The 21072-nt window shown below is 55.3% G+C and overlaps 1 protein-coding gene across 1 annotated transcript; it reads right to left on the reverse strand.

Moving 5' to 3' along the window:
* Positions 1-434: 434 nt before the first annotated feature.
* LOC125430041 (protein-glutamine gamma-glutamyltransferase E-like) lies at positions 435-20691 on the reverse strand. The gene is made up of 15 exons (XM_048491717.1): positions 20685-20691; positions 20484-20517; positions 18068-18298; positions 17773-17966; positions 17362-17604; positions 16265-16383; positions 15679-15807; positions 14126-14309; positions 12311-12446; positions 8799-8902; positions 7116-7361; positions 6058-6345; positions 3952-4112; positions 1915-2048; positions 435-740 (listed from the first exon to the last, which is right to left on the reverse strand). Exons 1-15 carry the CDS (start codon positions 20689-20691, stop codon positions 593-595), a joined length of 2358 nt encoding a protein of 785 aa, XP_048347674.1. The 3' UTR covers positions 435-592.
* Positions 20692-21072: the final 381 nt, after the last annotated feature.

Here is a 21072-nt window from a genome sequence, read left to right on the forward strand (position 1 = left end):
ATGGGATTAAGGTGTGCCTTGGTCGTTTGGAAGACGTCGCCCTATTTCCCATTGGATTATTTGAACTTTCGCTGAAGAGACCCATTGGACAATTAAATTTTCCACTTCTAGGATCTCAAGATTCATTGGATTATTTGAATCTTCCTTTGACAGAATCTCAAGGCGCAAGCCTCAGGCGAGAAGGTGCAGCCTTTTCTTTTGGGACTTAATCCCATCAGCAAAAGCAAAAGACTGTCTTCCTTCCCTTTGTTTTAAATTGTTTCTGTATTATGTGGCAGGGGACTGCCCCCTTCCTTGTTTGTACTATGGGGATGGGGACTGCCCCTTTCCCCTCTGATTGGGCAAAAAGAGCCTTTGTATAAAAGGGCATTGCGTTTCACTCTGCTTAAGAGAAACAGCAGTCTGGTCTGGAAAGAGCTTGAAACTGGCACAATATTAAAGAACCCTTCTGTTTCTAAAAGGTTAGCCTGCCTCTGAATTTGCTCATTGCTGCCAAACTGAAATCACTCTGAAATCACTTTCTAGTTACCCCTGGCAGTGGGTAACAGCAGCGGCCTCCTTCCAGTCTGCCAGGCCACCGTGGACTTCAGGTTCAATGCGCCACGTCCAGTATCTCAAAGGCTTTGACGTGCTGAAATTTGTCGCAGGAGAAATTGGCGAGCAGCTGCTTGGTGCCAGCCTTGCTGGGGGTCAGCGCAAACTGGATGGCTCCCTGCTGCTTGGCCTCTAGTGGGCGGCCGCTGTGGAAGAGCCAAGGTAGAAGGTCAGGCGAGATCTGGCTGAGGGGGAGCACCACTCACTGTGGGGCCTAGCCCCCCACCCCCCACCCCCCGCCGCCCCTGCCCCATCTGAGCAGCCACCATGGGATTGCCATAACCCAAGCTGTCCAGGGGAGCTCTCTCTCTGCTTCTGAGACCCCAACCTGAGACCAAAGCAGAAGCCGCCTGGGCCCAGCCGGACCCCTGGGGCGTGACTTCTCTGACACTTGCACTGTGTGGAGGGGCCACAGCTCAGGGGTGATGTGGGGGCAGAGAGAACACAGGAGGGCTTCAGGACTGAGATTGATCTGAGATTGCAAATCCCTTAGCAGACCAGGTGCACAACCTGCATGTGAGCTCCCAAAGGCACTTGGTGGGCCACTGCAAGTAGCAGAGTGCTGGACTAGATGGACTCTGGAGGTTGCCCCTGCTGATTCCCTGATTTGATACCAGCAAGACCCACTGCGGTTTCCCCACAATGGTTCTGAGCCCCCTGCCCTGCCCCATCGCCCACTCACAGAGCTGTGCCAATCATTCTGGGCACCCACTGGCTGAGGGCCTGCCCGGAGGAAGAGCACCCACCAGGGTGCATTCAAACACACACATTTCCCTGCAGGCTTCAGCACAGGGTGTTGACGGCAGAAGGCCCGCCTGGCTGGAACTGGTGGGAGGTCAAGAATCCACCTTTCCTCTCCTCTTTGCACGTTTAACCTTGATGGCAAGGCTTTGCACCAGGAGGGGAAGCCCAGCCTGCCTTGCAGGTGTGTGGCATGACTGCAACGGATGTTGGGGTTGAGACTTGCTCTGTCTGCCGGGGAAGGGCAGTCTGGCCCTCGGGAAGATGCCAAAGAAGCAAGAAGCAAGAAGCCCTCTCCCTCCCTCTGTGGCCCTGGAAGAAGGGCCCCCCTCCCACGCTTGCCAGGCTTGCCAGATTCCAGGTGCTACCTGGAGCTCTCCCGGCAGCACGGAACATCCCCAGATCACGGAGATCAGTTTTGCTGGAGGAGGATCTGGCCAGTGTGGAGGGTGGGCTCTGAAGCACTGTCCCCTGCTGAGGCCCATAGTCTCTCCAAGGCCCGCCCTCCACAGGCTGCACCCCTAACATCTCCAGGAATTTCCCACCCCAGAGTTGGCAACCAGACGCCCTGATACTCACTCCAGCTTCAGCTTCTCCACCAGCAGGTCGCTGCCCTCCACGTGCAGCACGCAGTCCTTGATCGACTCAGCGAGAGGGTTCGTGAACAGCACCTCCACCTGCACCGCCTCGTTCACTTTCGCCTGCCCCAGCACCTGCCCCGAGGCAAAAAGAGGCCGGCTCTCAGCATCCCTCCGCCTCCCTCCAGGCTGTCTTAGCTCCAGGCCAGGGGGAGAAACGGTGCAAGGCCACACAGGGGGTCCAGCGAGCAGAACTGAGGCAGGCCCAGGCCCCTCCATGCACCCTCTAGGGACCAAGAGGGCCTCCAAAGCCCCACTGCTGGGGGTTGATTCTTCTGCTCTCAGAGACTGTGGGGGTGGGGTGAGCAGGGGCGTAATGCCCTTTGGGCAAAGTGGGCAGTTGCTCAGGGCGCCCCCTTGTGGCGGGCGCCAAAAATGCAGGATTTGTTTGTGGGTTTTTTTTGGTATTTTAGTGGGTTTTCCGTTTTTGGCCTGCAGGGGGGTGCAGTTTTTAGGCTAGCAGCACCAAAATTTCAGGGATGTTTTGGGAGACTCTCCTGATGCTATCACCCAAGTTTGGTGAGGTTTGGTTCAGGGAGTCCAAAGTTATAGACTCCCAAAGGGATTGCCCCATCCCCCATTGTTTCCAATGGGAGCTAATAGGAGATGGGGGCTACACCTTTGAGGCTCCATAACTTTGAACCCCCTGAACCAAACTTCACCAAACCTGGGTGTTATCATTAGGAGAGTCTCCGAAAGATACCCTGAAAGTTTGGTGCTGCTAGCTCTTACTGAATATAGTAGGCACCCGACAGGCAGGGCACCCCCAAATTTCCCCCCAGATTCTCCTCCTTCAACAAGTCTCCCTCTTCAGCATGGTGGGATTTACAGGAGGGAGAATCTGAGGTCCCACACCCCAGTTTAAACATTGAAAGTGATGTTGCTTTCAGGGTGGGGGAGAATCAATTTTCGTGGCTAGGCATCACTTTCAATGTTGTGCTTAAATTAGGAACCCCAGATTCTCCTCCCTTTAAGGTGGGATTTAAAAGGGAGTAACTGGGCTCCCTAGTTCAACAATCATTAGAAAAATGATGCTATTTGGGGGGTTGGATTCCCAGCATCACTCTGTTTAAACCTAAGGGTTTCCAGATTCTCTTTTAAAATCCACCTTAAGGGGAGAATCTGGGGGTTCCCAGTTTAAATAATATTGAAAAAATGATGCTGTTTCCCCCATAAATTGTGGGGGGACTGATACAACACCACATAAAATGTTTTCATAGCAGTAATAAACATTTTGAAAGCATTTTGGAAAAATGCGTTCTTCAAAAAAATTATTGCTGCTGTGTGGCAATGGCTTATTGCTGTGTCTAGATTTGTGAGTTGGGGCAATGTTCTATAATGTGATGGTGACTTTGAAATCCACCTGGTAAAAAAAAATCATTGCCTCTGGTCAATAAGTGATGGTGGGGGAAGGTGGCCACCCATTGGGGGGGGGCGCCAAACTCCAGTTTGCCTAGATATGCCACTGGGCATAGCTACAAGGGGACCGGGGGGGGGGGGTGTTTGCATTGCACCAGGCACGCACCTGGGGGCATCAAACTCAGGTTTTGCCCAGGGCTCCAGTTTGCCTAGTTGCGCCACTGGGGGTGAGGCACAAGAGCCAAGGGCTTTGGAGCCTCTTTCAGGCAAGTGGGGGGGGGGGCGGGGGGCAGAGAGAGAGAAGGGAAAAATTGGCCTGGAGGCAGCTGGCCATCCTCACCTTGCTGTGGCCTTCCCAGAAACCTCACTTTGCACCACTGGCTTCACTTGCAGTGGTGAGACTTGCACAGAAAATCCCCCCCAGCCAGTTCTGCAGGGTGACCCCCACACACACTTTCTGCCCAGAGTGGTCCCGCCACCGCCCCTGTGCCTGTTGGCCCTGGCTTGAGAAAGAGGGCCTTTGCCCCGTCCTCCTGCAAAATGTGTGTGCCACGCGGCCGCTGCAGACCACTTCATCCCAAGACACCCGCCCTGGACATTGCGGTGGGGGGCCACTGACCTTCACGGTGAGGCTGGGGTTTTCCAGCATGAGGTTGCGCTCCACCAGGGTGTCCCAATCCCCCCCCTGTGGGCGGCACAAGGCTGTGATGTGGATCATGTTGTCTGTGGTCAGGTGCTGCTGGTAATCCTCATAGGTGATCTTCACAGGGAAAGTTTTCTCTGGAGGGAGAGGAGGGAGAGAGGAGGGGGCCTTCAAGGTCAGAAAAGGTTTGTCCGGCTGTGCCTGGGGCGGACTTTGCTGAGGGGTTTTGCCTGGAGCAGGTGGATTCAGGCTGCTGGTAATTAGACGGTTCTAGGCGATGTCAGATTTTTATCCTTTCTTTCCAGTGGTATTGTGTTTTAGTTGCCTGCTTTTATTGTCTTTTAATTTGATTGTAAGCTGATTTGGGGCCACTTCTGCTGAACAGCGAAGTATATAAAAAGTAAAGTTTCCCCCTTCAGTCATGTCCGACCCTGGGGTACCACTGCAAGCAGTGATTTCATAGGCAAGCTGTTTTTGTGGGGTAGTTTGCTGTTGCTTTCCCTGGCTATTCTTTACCCCCTAGCTATGAGCTAGGTACTCATTTACCGACCAAGGAATGGCTGGCTGGCTGAGTTGACCATGAGCCAGCTGCCAGGATATCTGACCCACAGGGGGCTCGAACTCCTGACCGTGTGAGTGGCAGTGCAAGCACTTAACCACTACGCCACGCGGCTCCTAGTGAAGTGGGTTTCAAAGAAGGCGTCTAATGACTGAGCCACCAGAGTCCTTCTGCGCATCATCATTCTGCTTCACAAGAAGGTCCCTGCAGGTGCAAACATCAAATGTGCCAGCAGAGAAGAGCTCAAGCCAGAACCCAGAACTCCCACCCTGTGGGTCAAGGCGCAGCTCCATTGTAAGGCTTTCTGGCCTAAAAACATCTCTCACCTCCAGGCCAGAAGGTCCGTTGAGACAGACCCTGCAGCACGTCCTGGGAGAGTGCAAGTCGCCACTTGGAGAGGGGGAGGGGGCCATGGCAGACGCCCCCTCCCTCCCCTCCCCCACAGACCACTGGCAAAGGGAAGGACTTTAGGGCTCCCTCATCCCGTCGCAGGTGAGGATGGGTGGGGTCCTTTGGGTGCCATCAGTCAAGGTTAGGCTGAAAGAAGAAGTTTGGATCACAACCATCCTGGGAGACACGGCAACCGAGAACGGAGGGGCAGCCCATGGGGGCGGTTTGCTGGAGACCAGAGCCTCGACCTCCACTCTGGGCACCCGCGGAGGCTTCCAGGTGCTCTTCCACTGCAGCCATTCGTGCATCCGGCAGCAGCCGCAGGTGAACCTGGGTGATGCCAAAGCACACCTGAAAGCACCTGAAAGCCCTTTCTCCAGGGAGGGCAGCGCCGAGCAAAGCAGCTAGAGGCAGCCCCTCCCACCCGACTCTGCCCTCTGCTCGCTGAGGGGCAGCAAGAAAGAGGGAGATTTTTTAGTTTTTTTATTTCAGTGGGATTTTTATACCCCAGGAGCTCATCACGGCCCAGTGAGGTCGGTTCTGCTGAGAGGGCTGACAAGGTCCCCCAGTGAGCTCTCCTGGCAGATCCCTGGCAGATCCCCTGGCAGATCCCCGCCTGACCCACTGACCCCCCCCCCTCCATCCTGGTGGAGAGGAGCAAGGAGCGAGCGCCGCACCCAAAAGAGAGAGGAGGGGGGCAGGTGGGAGGCCTCCAAGGAATGGCTGAAAAGAAAGTGTGTGTGTGGGCGGGGGTGGGGTGGGCAGGAAGGTTGTGGCTTGTGCTGAATGAATGTAGGAGGAGGTGGGGAGGGGAGTCCATGAGGCAAGGGCGAGGGGGAGGGGCTGGGCTGCCTGGTGTGTCCTGAGGGCGGAGTTTGGGGAAGGTGCAACACAAAACAGAGGGGAACGGAGAGGCGGGTGGGGATTGACTAGCAGAGAGAGCACTGGGCGTGGAAGACTGAAGCCAGGCATGGAAATGGGCCAGGGGGCTCACTTTTATATGACGTTCAGGGGGGTCTGCAGCAGCAGGTCTGCTAGCTCTGGTTCTCGCCCTGCTCACCTCCAGTCTGGAAGCCCAACTCTCCCTGCCCCCACACTTCATACCTCCAGCCCCCCCTCTCTTCCCTACCCACCTTCTTTGGGGTTCAGGGTCACAGACTGAGTGTTCTTCCAGATCTTTTGGATTAGCTTCCCCGTGTAGACAATGGTCCATGCAGTCATGTACACCTCTGCGGTCTTGGGCTCAGAAGTAGGGTTGGTGAGTATCAAAGCTACGTGGATATCTTTGCCCACCTCTGGGGTGTTCTCCACCTTGAATTTCCCCAAAATGCTGGGCTTTAGAGGAAGCGGATAAGCAGCTGGAGCGTTTTTATTCATCTTTGACCAGGCTTTCTCAAAGACTTTCCTTTCTTCAGCAGAACCTGAGAGAGAGAGAGAGAGAGAGGGAGGGAGGGAGCGGGGGGGGGGGAAGGCTTGCACATGAGTGAGGTGGGACGCTTCTGTCTTGGCTGAGACTCATCCACCTCCACAGGGCTGATGATAAGGTGAATACCACGGACCCTCCAGCCCTGAGCCTCTGGGCCATGTTGGTAGCCTCACCGTCAGCAAGAGAGGTGGGCGGAGCTCCTGTGGACTACTCTTTGCCAGGGCTTGGTTTGACCACTGCGGGGGGGGCACAAAGGGGTGCAGAGCTCCTGTTTGGCTCCCTCCAGGGCAGATACCAGGGCAATGTTCAGCGCGGGGGGGTGGGGAGGAGAGGAGGTTGGCGTGGGGATATGATTACTCTCCTGAAGGGCTGTCATTTAGAGGAGGACAGGTTCAGTTGGCAATGAAGGAGAGCAGCACCCATAAATAACGTATGTACATTGTACATTAAGGGCGGGGATATATTTGCATGATAGTAGGAAAGACTTCATAACGATAAAGGCAGACTCTCCATCTTGGGAGGTATTTAAGTGGAAGCTTTTGAATTCTAGGATTTTATGGAAAGGAACGAGTGTTCGGAGGCGTTTTTGAGCTGCCCACCTTGACGTCGTGCCAACTGTGCTTCCACCTGCAGGACGAACTTGGCTACAGACCCTCTTTGGGAGGGATGAGGCGACTCACCAGACCTGTGTCCCTGGAGGGGCCAAACGTCAAGCAGCCAGCCTGAGCAGAGAGTCAGGAGGCATTTCCACCCCCCTCCCTTTACCTTCTGGGTATTTGTAATTGTCGGTGACGTCCACCCGGGCATAGCGGCCCACGGCCTTGGTGCTGGTGAACTGGCCGACTGACTTGGTCTCGGTGTAGAGTCTCTTTTTCCCTCCTGTGAACATGTTGTGCGTCCAACTGACGCAGTCCGCGTTGACCTCCGCAAAGACAAAGGGGCAGTCGTACTTCAAGTCCACGTCTCCCTCTTTGATGGCTACGAGGGAAGCTGGACCACACCGGAAGAGGCCTGCGGGGTTCAGAGAAGAGGGTGAGAGGGCAGAAGGACAGGGGGGGCACCCAGAGTGTGTACGGAGGGGAGGGGGGGCTGAATTGAGGGCGTTGAGCAAAAGGAAGCACGGCTCCGTCTCACGCTGTCCAGTGGGCGCCAATTTGTAACCTCTAGCTGTGGGTTCTGTGGGGCAGAACCTGGAATGAGTTTGCAACAACAATCTTTAAAAACAAAATGGGTTTACTTTCTTAACATATAACATCAACATTTAACATCACACTTCAAGGTCCTGTTCAGGTTTGCATTTTCAAGTCCTTCTAGTTACAGTCTTGTAATGCCAAGTCCATTTCTTCTTGCAAGTGGGTTGGCTCCTGAAGACTCCAAGGGCTTGGTGAACAGGATTCAACATGGTGAAGGTTTCCAGGAGAACTCTCACCCATTACAACCACAAAAAAGAAACCCTGAAACAATAAACTCCAACATTTACAACATAGGAAAAATAAACAACTACCTTCCCAGTAGTTCCCAACAATATTGCAGTTACCTTAACAAGGTGTTAAGGGCTTATACAACCAAGGTCCGAGTCTGGTAGCCTTGTCTCCTCCAACTACATGAGGTCTGCTGCAGCCTCTGGCTGCTTTGAGTCTCCACCCCTTACTGGGTCAACCCATTCTGAGCATGGGGGTTACACCTGCAGTACCCAGCTGGCTTTGTGTAGGATGAGATCCAGTTGGAGAGGCAGACAGCAACAGGCAGACTTTGGCCTCCATGTCTCTCCTGAGCACGGGGGGGGGGCTTAATCACGCATCTGGCTGACACTGCAGCGGGGCCCTCTTTGGGCTGATCCAACTGTCTTGCAGAGGTCGGAACTCAACACTCAGAGGCCCAAGAGCAACCACCCCACCCCACCCCCCTGGGCTGTCAGAAGAGAAGGGCAGAGCTGCAGGGAAACGTGGTGCCTTCCATGCCCTGGTCCCGATCCCACCTTTGGGCAGACAGTGCTGCGTTCTTTGTGTAGCCCAGCAGTTCTCAACCTGTGGGTCGCGACCTCTTTGGGGGTCGAACAACCTTTTCACAGGGGTCACCTGAGACCATCGGAAAACACATCTTTCCGATGGTCTGAGGAACCAAGACACCGCTCCTCTATCCGTCTCCAGGCGGGTTCGCCCACATGCAGATACGCCCACATACGAGTATCCGGCATGATGACATCATCGCGCCAACCCCATCACATATACCCTGTACATATATGGAGGTCACCACAACATGAGGAACTGTATTAAAGGGTCACGGCATTAGGAAGGTTGAGAACCACCGGTGTAGCCAGTATGCAAAGGAAAGGGCGAATGAATTGGCAAACTCTGGGAATGCCCAGGAGACAGCAGAGGGCATTTCTGCCACGGGGGACCCACGTAAGAAGCTGGCCTGCGTGACTCTCAAACAGTACTCCCTTACCTGCACTTCTCTCCTGTGGCGTTGCATCCAGAATTTGCCATCCACTGTATGCAGAGCCCAGGTCAGACCGAACAAACCAGCTTTCATTCCACGCGTGGTAGTTCCTGCAAGCAAACAGGAGCCGGTGAGCCCAACAGACCCTTCCGGTTCGTAGCCAGCTTAAATGCCAAAAGCAAATAGATCCCAGGGAAGCCAGAGGGGCTCCAGAAAGAAGCAGCACAGCGACAGCAGAGGAGGGGAGGGGAGGGAAGCTGCCCCCCTTCTGGCTCCAGCTGCTGTGTCTTCACCACCCCCCCGCCTCCTTGAAGTCATCAGTTGTCTCAACCCTGCCATGTGGCACATGGGATCCAGGAAGTCCTGCCTTTCTTGCATCCAACGAAGGGAGGGTTGAGTCTCAGGAGCTTCTGCCTCCAGAAATCTTGGGGTCTCTACGGGGGCTCCTGAGCCATTCTCCTGCAGACTGAGGCGGCTGCCCTCTGGGGCCCCCTTCGTGGTGCTGCCTTTCCTTTGACAGCGGCTCCTTTCTTGGCAACACCCCTCCCACTTTCTGACGGGGACAGGGGTGGGGTGGGGGGTTCTGGGTTCTGACCTGTATGATGCAGAGAGCTGTGACCCCCTGAAGCTTAAACCCTGGGGATGCTTGTGGGTCTCTCAGGTGCTCCTGGACCCAAGCTTGGGATGATCCAGAAAGACCCCCTCCCCTCCCCGGCAGGTGGGCCTTGCAAGGTGGGCCTTGGGGCTTGGAGGCCAGGGAGGAGGAAGCGGGGAAACCTGTGCTCAGGTCATGCAACAGAAATGGATTCCCAGATACCAGAAATGACTGTGCACTGGAACCACCGACCACAGAGCCAGAGGGGGAGCGAGAGAAGTGGAAGCCGCGGCACCAACTGGTCACCGAGTGAGTACAGTGCTATTCAATTCAGCAGTCGTGTCAGTGGGAAGCTACCCTTCAAATTCCAAACTGTAACATTCAGTTTCAGAAAGGGACCTTCATAAAAATAGAAATAGTTAAGAGGAAGCTGGAACGGAAACACAAGAGAGCCAAATCCCTAGATCAGGGGTCTGCAACTTGCGGCTCTCCAGATGTTCAGGAACTACAATTCCCATCAGCCCCTGCCACCATGGCAGGGAATTGTAGTCCATGAACATCTGGAGAGCCGCAGGTTGCAGACCCCTGCCCTAGATGGTGGTCAAAAGCTATTTAAAGCCACACTCCTTGAAGCCCAGGCAGAACGAGCCCAGCCTAAAACACACTTGCAGGGTGAAGGAAGACTCAAATCAAGGAAGCCCTAACAGGCGGAAAGAGTTAAAAAGTGGAAAGCGGAAGGGCTGCCCTGGTGAAATGAGCAGAAGGCAGCACGGCAGGGCATGTAAAAAGAGTCGGAGGAGCCCACTGCTCACAGCACCGAGGCAAATGGTAAGTATCTCTTTAAACAGATCAGAATCGGGCCTGGGGCTGAAATGGCCGGCAACTAAGGGAGAGCAGCAAAGCAGCCAAGTTCACGGGGGACACCGGATCCCTGAGGACGGTGAAAGCCCAGGCCGGCGGTGGAGAGATCCAGGAGGACGTCCAGACAGCTTGGGAGCCTGGAATGCCTTCTAGGGAAGGAGAAGCTGACTGGAGCAGAAAAGCCCATCTGCGGACGGAGGGCTGAGCTTGGGGAGCTCATTCCTCCCCCCCGTCCACAGACACAGGCTGTTTCTAACATGTGTGTGTGGTCACATGTCAAACTCTGATCAGACCCTTCTTGACCTTTCTGACTCGCTCGGAAGCAGCAGCACAGACTGCGCTCTCTGAGACCAGGGAAAAAAGTTCCACTTGCGACCAGGTCCGGAAAGGTCGCGGAACAAGGGGGAGAATGAGCGACAGGACCTGGGAGAAGACGCGGCAGTCACTCCGACAGTGGGGAGTTCGTCAATATTCCGTGACATTTCGCGTGAGTGTAACCCCCATGCCCAGAATGGGTTGACCCAGAAAGGGGTGGAGACCCAAAGCAGGAGAAGGCTGCAGAGCTCATGTAGTTTGGAGGAGACAAGGCTACCAGACTTGGACCTTGATTTCTATAAGCCCTTAACACCTTGTTAAGGTAACTGCAATGTTGTTGGGAACTATTGGGAAGGTAGTTGTTTGTTTTTGCTATGTTGTAAATGTTGGAGTTTATTGTTTCAGGGTTCTTTTTGTGGTTGTAATGGGTGAGAGTTCTCCTGGAAACCTTCATCATGTTGAATCTTGTTCACCAAGCCCTTGGAGTCTTCAGGAGTCAACCCACTTGCAAAGAAGAATTGGACTTGGCAGTATCAGTAGACTGTAAATTAAGGACTTGAAAATGCAACCTGAACAGGACCTTGAAGTGTGATGTTAAATGTTGATGTTTGGTGTTATATGTTAAGAAAGTAAACCATTTTGTTTTTAAAATTTGTTGTTGCAAACTCGTTCCAAGTTCTGCCCCACAGAACCCACAAGCTGAGGTTACAGGAGCATCTCTCGATTAATCAACATTGGGGAATCGACCCTAAAAGAGAAGGGGGTACAAGATGGATGGGAGTGTCTTAAAAGTGAGATCTTGAAAGAACCATTTCAAACAGTTCCAATGAGGAGAAAAAAAATGGAATTTGTCTAAAGAAACCAGGATGGATGTCTAAAGAACTCTCAAGTGAGCTAAGATGTAAAAGGGACACGTACAAAAAATGGGAAAAGGGAGGAATTACTAAAGAGGAATTCAAACAAATGGCCAAGACATGTAGGGAGAAAGTCAGTAAAACTAAAGCTTAGAATGCACTCAGGCTTGTGAGAGATGTTAAAAACAATAAAAAGGGCTTTTTTTGGTTAGGTCCGTAGACAAAGGAAGAGAAAGGACATGATAGGGCAGAGGTTCTCAACCTTCCTAATGCTGCGACCCTTTAATACAGTTCATGTTGTGGTGACCCCCATCCCTAACATTTATCCATTTTACAGATGGAGAACACTGATGCAGAGAATCTTAGGTGACCCCTGTGAAATGGTCATTCGACCCCCAAAGGGGTCCCGACCTCCAGGTTGAGAACCACTGTGATAGGGTCACTGCGTGGAGTTGATGGTGAAATTCTTACAGGGGACGGAGAAAAGGCAGGACTACTCAACACTACTCAAATCCAGAGGGGAAAGGCAGCCTTGGGGGCTGGAGGGTCATGCAGGCAAAGACATTTGGAAATCCCCTTGGAAACCAGCTGAGGCCGTAGCCTTGGGATGGGGCAGCGGGGGTGGGGGGGAGTTGCAACCCATGCAACTCTGCGTGGTGTGGCGTGGCTGACAGTGGAGTGTGGTGGGGTGACATGAAGGCAGGGAAGGAGTCCAGAAGGAGTGACTGGAGGCCTACCTGGCCAGAAGACCTCCGAACTGGCAAGGGTGGCGTAGGGGGGGGGAGGGCCTGGTGGGGAAAGGGGAGCCTCCTTCCCCCTCCCTCCCTCCCTCTGGCCCTGCAGCTGGGCCCTGTTTGTGTGCACCGAGGCCCTCGGCTGCCAGAGCCCGTTACCAAACACTGTCGTCGTCCCTTCCCAGGGGGTTTCCAGACTCATCGTAGTAGACATCCACTGTGAGGTTTCTGTCTGTGTCATGGGCCGAGTTGAAGTTTGTGATCACGCGCGCAGGCATTCCCAGGCACCGGAGGACTAAACCAGAGAGAAGGAGAGAGGATCTTGGGGCGGGGCCTCCCGTGGTGGAGTGCAAAGCCCTTTGGGCAGGTGTGCCTCTCCTCCTCCTGGACAGAAGGTGGAGGTTGTGGCAGCCCCTCCCAGCCAGGCACTGGCAGGGAGGGGCCGTGGCTCGGGGCTGCAGCAGCAGAGGGGCTGCCCTGGGGAAAGGCCTTCCTAGAGCCCTGCCAGTCAGAGGAGACCCACCCAGCCGGGGGGGGGGGGAGCGAGGGGAAACAGCGCCCAGGGAGCACACATGCCCTGCCCCCCTGCCGCAGCACCCCCTGCCCCAGAACGCCCCCAAAATGCCACGCCCCCACCTCAGGGAGTGCCTGGGGTGTCGCCCCCCATCCCGTGGTCGCTACGCCACTGCACCCAGCCGACTGGGACAGGCCGAGACGAACACACTGCCTGCTTCCTCCGTCAGCAGTTTGCCCTGTGGGAATTTGCAAGGGCAGCTGGGCCAGCCAGCCCAAAGCACAGGAAGCCAGCCCAGCTTTGCTCACCAGCTGAAAGCCCAGGCTAAGGGTGGGCTCACATTTCTCCCACTGCAGAGGAAGATCTCTCTCTTTAAGGGGTCTCAGAGGGGCTGAGGAACTCCTTCCCTGCCCCCCCCCCCACAATAGGCACCTTGTGTGCTAGGTGGGGCTGAGAGAGTTCTGAGAGAACTGTGACTGGGCCAAGGTCCCCCAGCAGACTTCATAAGAAGGGAAACAAATCTGGTTCACTAGATCAGTCCTGCACTCCTAACCTGGACGAGGAGAAGAAGTGATGGATTCAAAGTGCAGGAGTGGAGATTCCTAAACATCAGGAAGAACTTCCTGACTGTCAGGGCTGTTCGGCAGTGGAATGCACCACCTCGCAGTGCGGTGGAGTCTCCTTCTTTGGAGGCTTTGAAACAGAGGCTGGGGGGCCATCTGCCGAGGGTGCTTTGATTGTGCGCTCCTGCATGGCAGGGAATTGGACTTGATGGCCCCTGTCTTCTCATCCAATTCTATGGTTCCATGATTGTATTCTAACAACTACACCTTGCTGGTGGCCAAGGGCAACCGTTAGCAATGCAACGGGGGTGGGGTGAGGAAGGAGTTGCTCTGTGAAGGGCTACTTCCCCCTCTCCCCACCTGTCCTGCCTGGCTCCTGCCCAAGAGCAGTCCCTTTGGGGGGAGGAAAGGCCCTGCCCCTCCCTCCCCCTCTGCAGCTTCCTGCCTGCCTCATCCCCCCCTCACCCTGGAGGTTGAAGGATTGGGGGTGGGGGTACAGCAGAAGACCTCTTCCCAGCCTCTGGCCACTGAAATGCCACAGCCCAGGAGAAGAACTCTCCTCACCGATGGTCAGCCCCCAGCTGAACCCCAGAAAGCCAGGAAACCGGCCAGCAAGAAGTCAGTGGAAAGGCCACGCAGCAGGGATGCAGCCCCTGGGGCCTTTGCACTTACGCAGAAGGAGGCTGCACGCTGCAGAGGAGCCTGGGAGTGATACAGCCCCTAGGTGTGGTGGGGTCTCCTGCCCTTGCCTGGCCCTGGATGCTCTGCAGCCCAGCCAAGCCTCTGACCGACCCAGCCTTTTGGCCCCACCACTGCTTCCCACCCACCCCTGCAGGAGTGGCATAACCCCCCCCACACACACACACACACACGGCTGTCCAGGAGAAGGAGACTCACCGGTGTTCAAAACTCCTGCAAAGACCCAGCACTGCCCATACTTCACCACGTTGTAGCCAGAAGCCTTCCACCGCCGGAGGATGTCCACGCTCCCAGTCCAGAAGGTGGGGTTCTCCCCGCCCCGGTAGTTCCCGCTCCAGTTGCCCCGCAGGACTCCTATGTCATAGTCACTGATGTTGTTGACCTGGGGAAGAGCGGGCAGAGTTCCTCTAAGGCAGGGGTCTGCAACCTGCGGCTCTGGAGCCGCATGCGGCTCTTTCAGCCTTATACTGCGGCTCCACGTGGCCTGGAGGTCAGAGGGTAGCATGGGCGTGTCCCTCCAGAGCAGCCACCATCCCCCTTCTGCTATCCCCACAGCCACCATCCCCCTCTGCCCCACGGAGCAGGTGACTGCCTGCTCCATCGGGCAGAGGGGGTTTCCCTGCCCAGTGCCTCCGCCTCCCAGCGCTGGAAGGAAAGGTGAGTGGAGGGGCTGAACCAGAGGTGGCTCCATAGATCTTCGGGGCTGTGGAAAACGGGTCCAAATGGCTCTTTGGGTGGTAAAGGTTGCTGACCCCTGCTCTAAGGCCAATATCCAGGCATTCCCTCCCTCCCGCCCTGGGCACATTTTCCTCCTTTCTTGAACTTGCCATTTCCCTGGAGGAGCCTGAAAGAGGAGAGAATGCACCCCCTCCCCCCTTGCCCTGGGAGATGGGCCAATGCCCCTGCCCAGCCAAGCTCTGCAGGCAGTTTCAGTGCCCCTCTGCCAGGGTGACACGGCCAGACCTTCCCCTCAGTCAAGCCCCAGGCACAAGCACAGCTGGAAGGAATGCAGGTGGAAATGTCCAGCTTTGCTCGTCCACTGAGATCTCCGGTCAGTGGGCGGGGGTGTACTCCACAGCCCCACCCACCTGCCCAGTGCAGCCCCAGTTCATCAGCAAAGCACAACTTCCCTGGGTGAGGAAATAGCCCTGCTCTCGGGACGGCATCGTCCTCTTGGGAGTGGAATTCCTTCCCATCAATCCCCAAGGTCACCTGATCTTATGATTCTTGTTTTCACAAGTGTGGGGGTGGGGGTGTCTCACTTCAGCATTGCTTGCAATGGATCCAAAAACAGACCTTCACTGCCACTCATCTTGCCACAAAAGTCTTTGTTTTGGCTTCCTGAAATGGGGTCCTCGCAGCCTGAACCTCCCCCCCACCCATTGAACTTTCATTCACTTCCTCTAGTGCAGGGGTCTGCAACCTGCGGCTCTCCAGATGTTCATGGTCCATGCTGGCAGGGGCTAATGGGAATTGTAGTCCAGGAACATCTGGAGAGCCGCAGGTTGCAGACCCCTGCTCTAGTGGATGGCTGGCCAGCCAGCACCTGGTCCAAGGGCTGTGGAAAAGCTGTCCGGGGGAGATCTGATTCCTATGGGGATTGGACTGGACAGCCCTAACTGGAGGCCCTTTGCCTCTGTAGGGTTGGCAGCAGAGCAGGGGGACAGGGAGCGCTAGAATGGGGAGCGGCAGGCGGCCGAGCTTGCAGGCATGAAGTGTCCAAACAGGGACTATTCCCGGTCTCTCCTTACCATGACACTCATCACTCGGCCCACGTGCTTGGGGTCATTCCGGCGAGTCAGGTCTCTGTGGGCGTCCTTCCGGAAGCTTTTGCTCAGGTCCAGCATAGCGAGGCAGATATCCAGAATGCCAGCTTGAAACTGTTTGTGGAGGAAGATATTAGCCAGGCAGCCTGCCCTGCTCGCAGGGAAGTATGGGCTTTTTCGGAGAATTCGCCAAAGCTCTTCACACCTCCTTTCCAGCTGACTGCTTGATGTTTACAAACGTAACAGGTTGAGGGACAGAGGCTGGGGTGGGGGTGGGGGGGGGGGAAGGCCAAGACATCTGACCAAAGTTTGCTCCAAGAGACAGCAGGAAGAACCCTCCCCTCCCATTTCTCAGTCAATCATTCTCTGTCCGCTCCTTCCTTCCACACAATTTGGCAAAATTAAGAAAGTGGGGAAAGGGAGTCTTTCTGGACACCGGTGAAACCCAGAGGCCGGGGTGTCGGGGGGCTCTGGGGTTCTCAAACCGAAGAGCTCATTTCAGTGGGTGCCTCTCCTTTCTGGGATTCTTCCCCCTCGTTTGCTTGAGGCCCTTTCCTCCCCTTCAACTTACCTGTCCAAAGTTCCATCCAATCCGAGAGATATAATAGGGGCTGCCCATAAAGATCAGGCCAGACTCCGAGAGGACGTACTCCTCGCGCTCGGCGCTGTTTGGCATGAACACATCATCCCCTGAAAAAGAATGCACCCTCGCTGCAAGGAAGCTGGGGGGGGGGGGGAGTTGAAAGGCAACACGGCCGCCAGCCCCAACTTAGAGGCTCTGTGTTGGGGAAGCCCCAAATGGTGGAAGCGTTCTCATGGTGGCGGCTAGAAGGACACCGTCGAGCCCCGGCCTGGTGGAACGCTCTTCCGCCAGCTTTCCGGGCCCTGCGGGATCTTAATGAGTTCCGCAGGGCCTGTAAGACTGAGCTGTTCCGCCGGGCCTTTGGGGAGACTAGCCGCTGATGGGCCCTCCCTCCTTATAATATCAAGTGGATCCTGCCGCCCCTTCCCTCTGGTTTTTAAGGGAATTGCTGGTAGGTGCCATCTTTTAGGCTGATCTTAATAATGCTGCATTTTAATGGGGTGGGGTTTATTTTATTAGAGCCTATATTAATTGATATTTAACGGATTTTAGTCTGACATACGTGCTCTATTCTATTTGTTGTTTGCCGCCCTGAGCCCTCCGGGGGATGGCGGTATATAAACCTAACAAATACATACATACATACATACATACATACATACATACATACATACATACATACATACATACATACATACATACATACATACATACATAGTGCACCACCACCCCCGTTCTGAAGGAAGGGCTAACCCCTCCTCCCCCAAAAGGAGCGACTGAGGGCAGACCATTCAGCCAGAGGCTCTGCCTGCAGCCGGCACACCACTCCCCTCCCCATTGGGGGTTTCCTTTTCTCCTGAGTAAAAGGCAAAGTCCTCGGAGTCATGCTTGGGAAGAGCACAGCGACAGAAACTCCCCAATAAAGCAGAAAAGTCCCCCTGTGGAATCAGCCAGACAGAGAGAGAGAGATATCTCCCCCCCCCACCCCAGTCCCTGTGAAGCCGGAGGACTGGAGCTGAGCTGAAGCAGGCCACAGAAGATGCTCTGGGTTGCTCTGGCTTCTGAGGGCCACCTTTGTTGTGTACCTGTCAGCCAAGGGTTGAAGAGCAAGACCAGCGTGCCCAGGCTGGTGTCGGGGGCGCTGCTTCCGGAGCCGGCTCTCACGCTGAGGTTATAGCGTCCAATTATGGCATTGGCCGGGCTCGAAATGGAGACTGTCACCGAGTTGGCATCAGAGGAGGTCTGGACCGCACACCAAGTTCCATACTGAAGAGCCTGGGTCGTGGTAAAGGCCACCCGCGTCTGGGCCTGGAGAACAGGGGTTGCCCCTGAGGACACAGGAGACAGCCACACCGTGAGGAAACCCACACCCTGCCCAGCCGAGAGGCCTCCAGTGCCTGGACTGGCGGGTGACTCTCGCCTGCCACTTAGGGGGGTGTACGATGGGGGGTGGTGGCCTACAGAGGGTGGCACAGAAGAGAGACCGGGGAGGGTACCTGTTTCCACGATGAAGGTGAGGCTGTCCGATGGCTTCGTCTTACGGAAGGTCAGAGTGAGAGTCCAGGGTTCCCCCCGGCGCACCACCAGCTCTTTGGTCCTGAACTGGTGGGTGTGGTGGGCCCGGGTGTTCTCCTTCCATTTCCAGTCAATGCCTGTGAGATTCACCGCTGGAAGAAGTCGAGGAGAAGAGCTGAGAGGGCAGATCTTGCATGGACAGCCTCCAGACCCTCCCCCTCCCCATCAAATCCTACACAGGGAGGGGAGCAATACAAATCTCATGATAAATCCAACAGATTGTGGTCAGGGAGGGACCCCCCTTTCCTGACTGGACCAAAAGGTGCCACCTTCAGGTGAGCAGCCGGGGGAGGGGGGGCAGGAGGGGGCTCCTTCCGCAGTCTGGAAGAATCACAGCTTCCCTGCAAGGTCTGGTGACTGCCGGGCTCGAACCTCCGGTTAACCCCCTGAATTCCATTTGCTGGTACAGGGGGTGGGGGTTCTTCTGGATCGGAAATGTCACTGCACCTTCACCCCACAGAGAAAGAGCGAGTTGTTTGGGGGCCCGGACGAGACCACTGAGCAAGGGGCCCGTGCAGGTCATTCTGCCGGCTGCCGGCCCAACCAGAGAACCCCGAAATGGCTCTACTCAGCCTGGTGCTGCCTCCCCCCTCCCCCAGTGGCTGTGTGTTGTGGCAGGGGGCACCAAGGGGGGGGGCTGTGGGGCGGCCTGCTTATTAACGGCCCTTGTTCCACTTCGCAGAAGTCCCCCGAGCAGCTCACCACCATATAAGGAATCAACATTTGTTGCAAACGAGCAAAATGCACTTTTTCTATCTCTTCAATATCCTTTTTGAGATGTGGCGACCAGAACTGAACACAGTACTCCAAGTGCTGTCGCACCACTGCTTTATATAAGGGCATGACAATCTTTGCAGTTTTATTATCAATTCCTTTCCTAATTACCCCCAGCATAGAGTTTGCCTTTTTCACAGCTGCCATGCATTGAGTTGACATTCCCATGGAACTATCAACTAAGACGCCCAAATCCCTTTCCTGGTCTGTGACTGATAGCACTGACCCTTGTATGTGAAGTTTGGATTTTTTGCCCCTATGTGCATCACTTTACATTTTGCCACATTGAACTGCATTTGCCATTTCTTAGCCCGCTCACCTAATTTATCAAGGTCCGCTTGGACCTCTTTGCAATCCTTTGCGGTTCTCACCACCCTACATAATTTGGTATCATCCGCAAACTTGGCCACCACGCTACCCACCCCTACTTCCAGGTCATTTATGAATAGGTTAAAGAGCACTGGTCCCAAAACGGATCGTTGGGGGACACTACTCCCTACATCTCTCCATGTGAGAACTTCCCATTTTCACCCACCCTTTGCTTCCTGTTCCTCAACCAGTTTTTAATCCAGAGGAGGACTTCCCCTCTTATTCTTTCATTGCTGAGTTTTCTCAATAGTCTTTGGGGGGAACTTTGTCAAAAGCCTTTTGGAAATCCAAGTAGACAATGTCCACTGGTTCCCCCTTATCCACATGCCTGATTACACCCTCAAAGAACTCTAGTATGTTTGTAAGACAGGACTTGCCTCTGCAAAAGCCATGCTGACTCTTCCTCAGCAGGTCTTGCTTTTCTACATGTTTAATAATTTTATCTTTAATGAGAGATTCTACTAATTTACCAGGAACAGATGTCAAACTGACTGGCCTGTAATTTCCTGGGTCTCCCCTAGATCCTTTCTTAAAGATTGGTGTGACATTGGCCATCTTCCAGTCTTCAGGGATAGAGCCTGATTTCAGGGATAAGTTGCATATTAAAGTGAGAAGATCAGCAATTTCATGCTTGAGCTCTTTAAGAACTCTTGGGTGAATGCAATCTGGGCCAGGGGATTTGGTAGCATTTAGTTTATCAGTGGCTGTCAGAACGTCTTCCTTGTCTACCACTATCTTCACTAGTTCCTCGGATTCACCTCCTAAGAAGCTTGGTTCAGGTGCAGGTGCATTGTTCCTTCTGTGTCGGGAGCCAAACTAGCCAGGCATTTCCCGCCAAGCCTTCTGGAGTTGTTGGTGGAGCTCCAGGGACAACCACAGGAGGAAGGCTTCCTGCCCTGGACCCTGCCCTGGAGTTAGGTTCGAGTTGGGCTCGGCGGCAGCAAAAGCAGGATTGGCCCCAAAGCTGGCCGTGTCCAGCAAGCACCAACTTGTGTGCTGGGTGACGGCTCCAGCCTCTCCTTATCATGGGGCTTCCTTCCCTGCAGCCACCAGCCTCTGCTGCCTGTCTGCTCATATAGCAGAGCCCAGGAAAAGGGCAGCCCTGGGTCAGAGCAGAAGAGGTTGCTGCAGGGGAAGCATCGCCTTCAGGGAGGGGCTGTCTGCAGTTGCTGACAGATCATGCCGCCTACAGACTCCTCTCCACCACGGCCACGAGGACGTCCCCTCAGACAGAGGAGGCTCCAGCCGCTGCCTTGGTGGGGCACCTCTGAGAGGCAGATTCATGCAATGGGGCTGTCGGGAGGCCCCAGCGGTGGGTCTGGATGCCCAAGGCTGCCCAGTGGAACTCCGGCCTCCTGATGCCAATCAGTCCCTGCTGCCAAGTGAGGGAACCTGTCCATGTTTCCCAGCCGTGTGCCCTGGGCTGCCCCGACGCCAGCTCTGCTGCCAGGCATCATCTATCCTGCAGACCACCCAGGGGTTGACTCACGCAAGCCCCAGACCCCGGCGGCACACGGTCAGCCCTGAAAGGAACAGGGCAGTGACATGGCCCCTTCCCCTTCACTGCGGGCCCAGTAGGGAGAGGGCCATCCCAGTGGAGACAAGGCCAGGGAGGCCCAACGATTCCGTGTGGTCCTTGGCGCCAGGGCCTCCGGGGCACTTCTGCTGCTTGCTGGCTGCTGGCACTTACCGGTCATGGTGCCTTCTTCAGCGGTTCCTCAGGAAGAGATCAGCTCCAGGGGTTCCTTGAGAAGAGATCAGCTCCGGGGGTTTCAGGAGCCTCTTATATGCTGCATGCCCAAGGCCCCTCCTCCCCAGAACAGGGGCAGCCCCGTGAGGTGGGCGAGGCTCCCACGTCACACTGCAGGTGCTGTAAACTTTCTGGTGACAGGCGGCCATCCAGCTGGCTCTGCCCTGGCGGGAGAGGAGCAGGAGGCTGGGCTCTCCGCCGCTTGGGAGTGGAGGACTCCGGGCGCATGGAGGGGAGTCCCTTCTGGGGGGGGAGGGAGGGAGGGAGGGAGGGAGGAAGAAGGAAGGAAGGAAGGAAGGAAGGAAGGAAGGAAGGAAGGAAGGAAGGA

The sequence above is a fragment of the Sphaerodactylus townsendi genome, linkage group LG03 (assembly GCF_021028975.2).
Source record: "Sphaerodactylus townsendi isolate TG3544 linkage group LG03, MPM_Stown_v2.3, whole genome shotgun sequence".
In the NCBI taxonomy this organism is placed as follows: domain Eukaryota; kingdom Metazoa; phylum Chordata; class Lepidosauria; order Squamata; family Sphaerodactylidae; genus Sphaerodactylus; species Sphaerodactylus townsendi.

Bases quoted from the DNA above. Each gene is read 5' to 3' on its own strand.
- LOC125430041 (XM_048491717.1), bottom strand. The intron at 17,967-18,067 runs GTTGGATTTATC...CTGCCCTCTCAG, and splicing joins TCCCTCCCTGACCACAATCT to CTCTTCTCCTCGACTTCTTC. The intron at 7,362-8,798 runs GTAAGGGAGTAC...TGAACCCCGCAG, and splicing joins GCCACAGGAGAGAAGTGCAG to GCCTCTTCCGGTGTGGTCCA.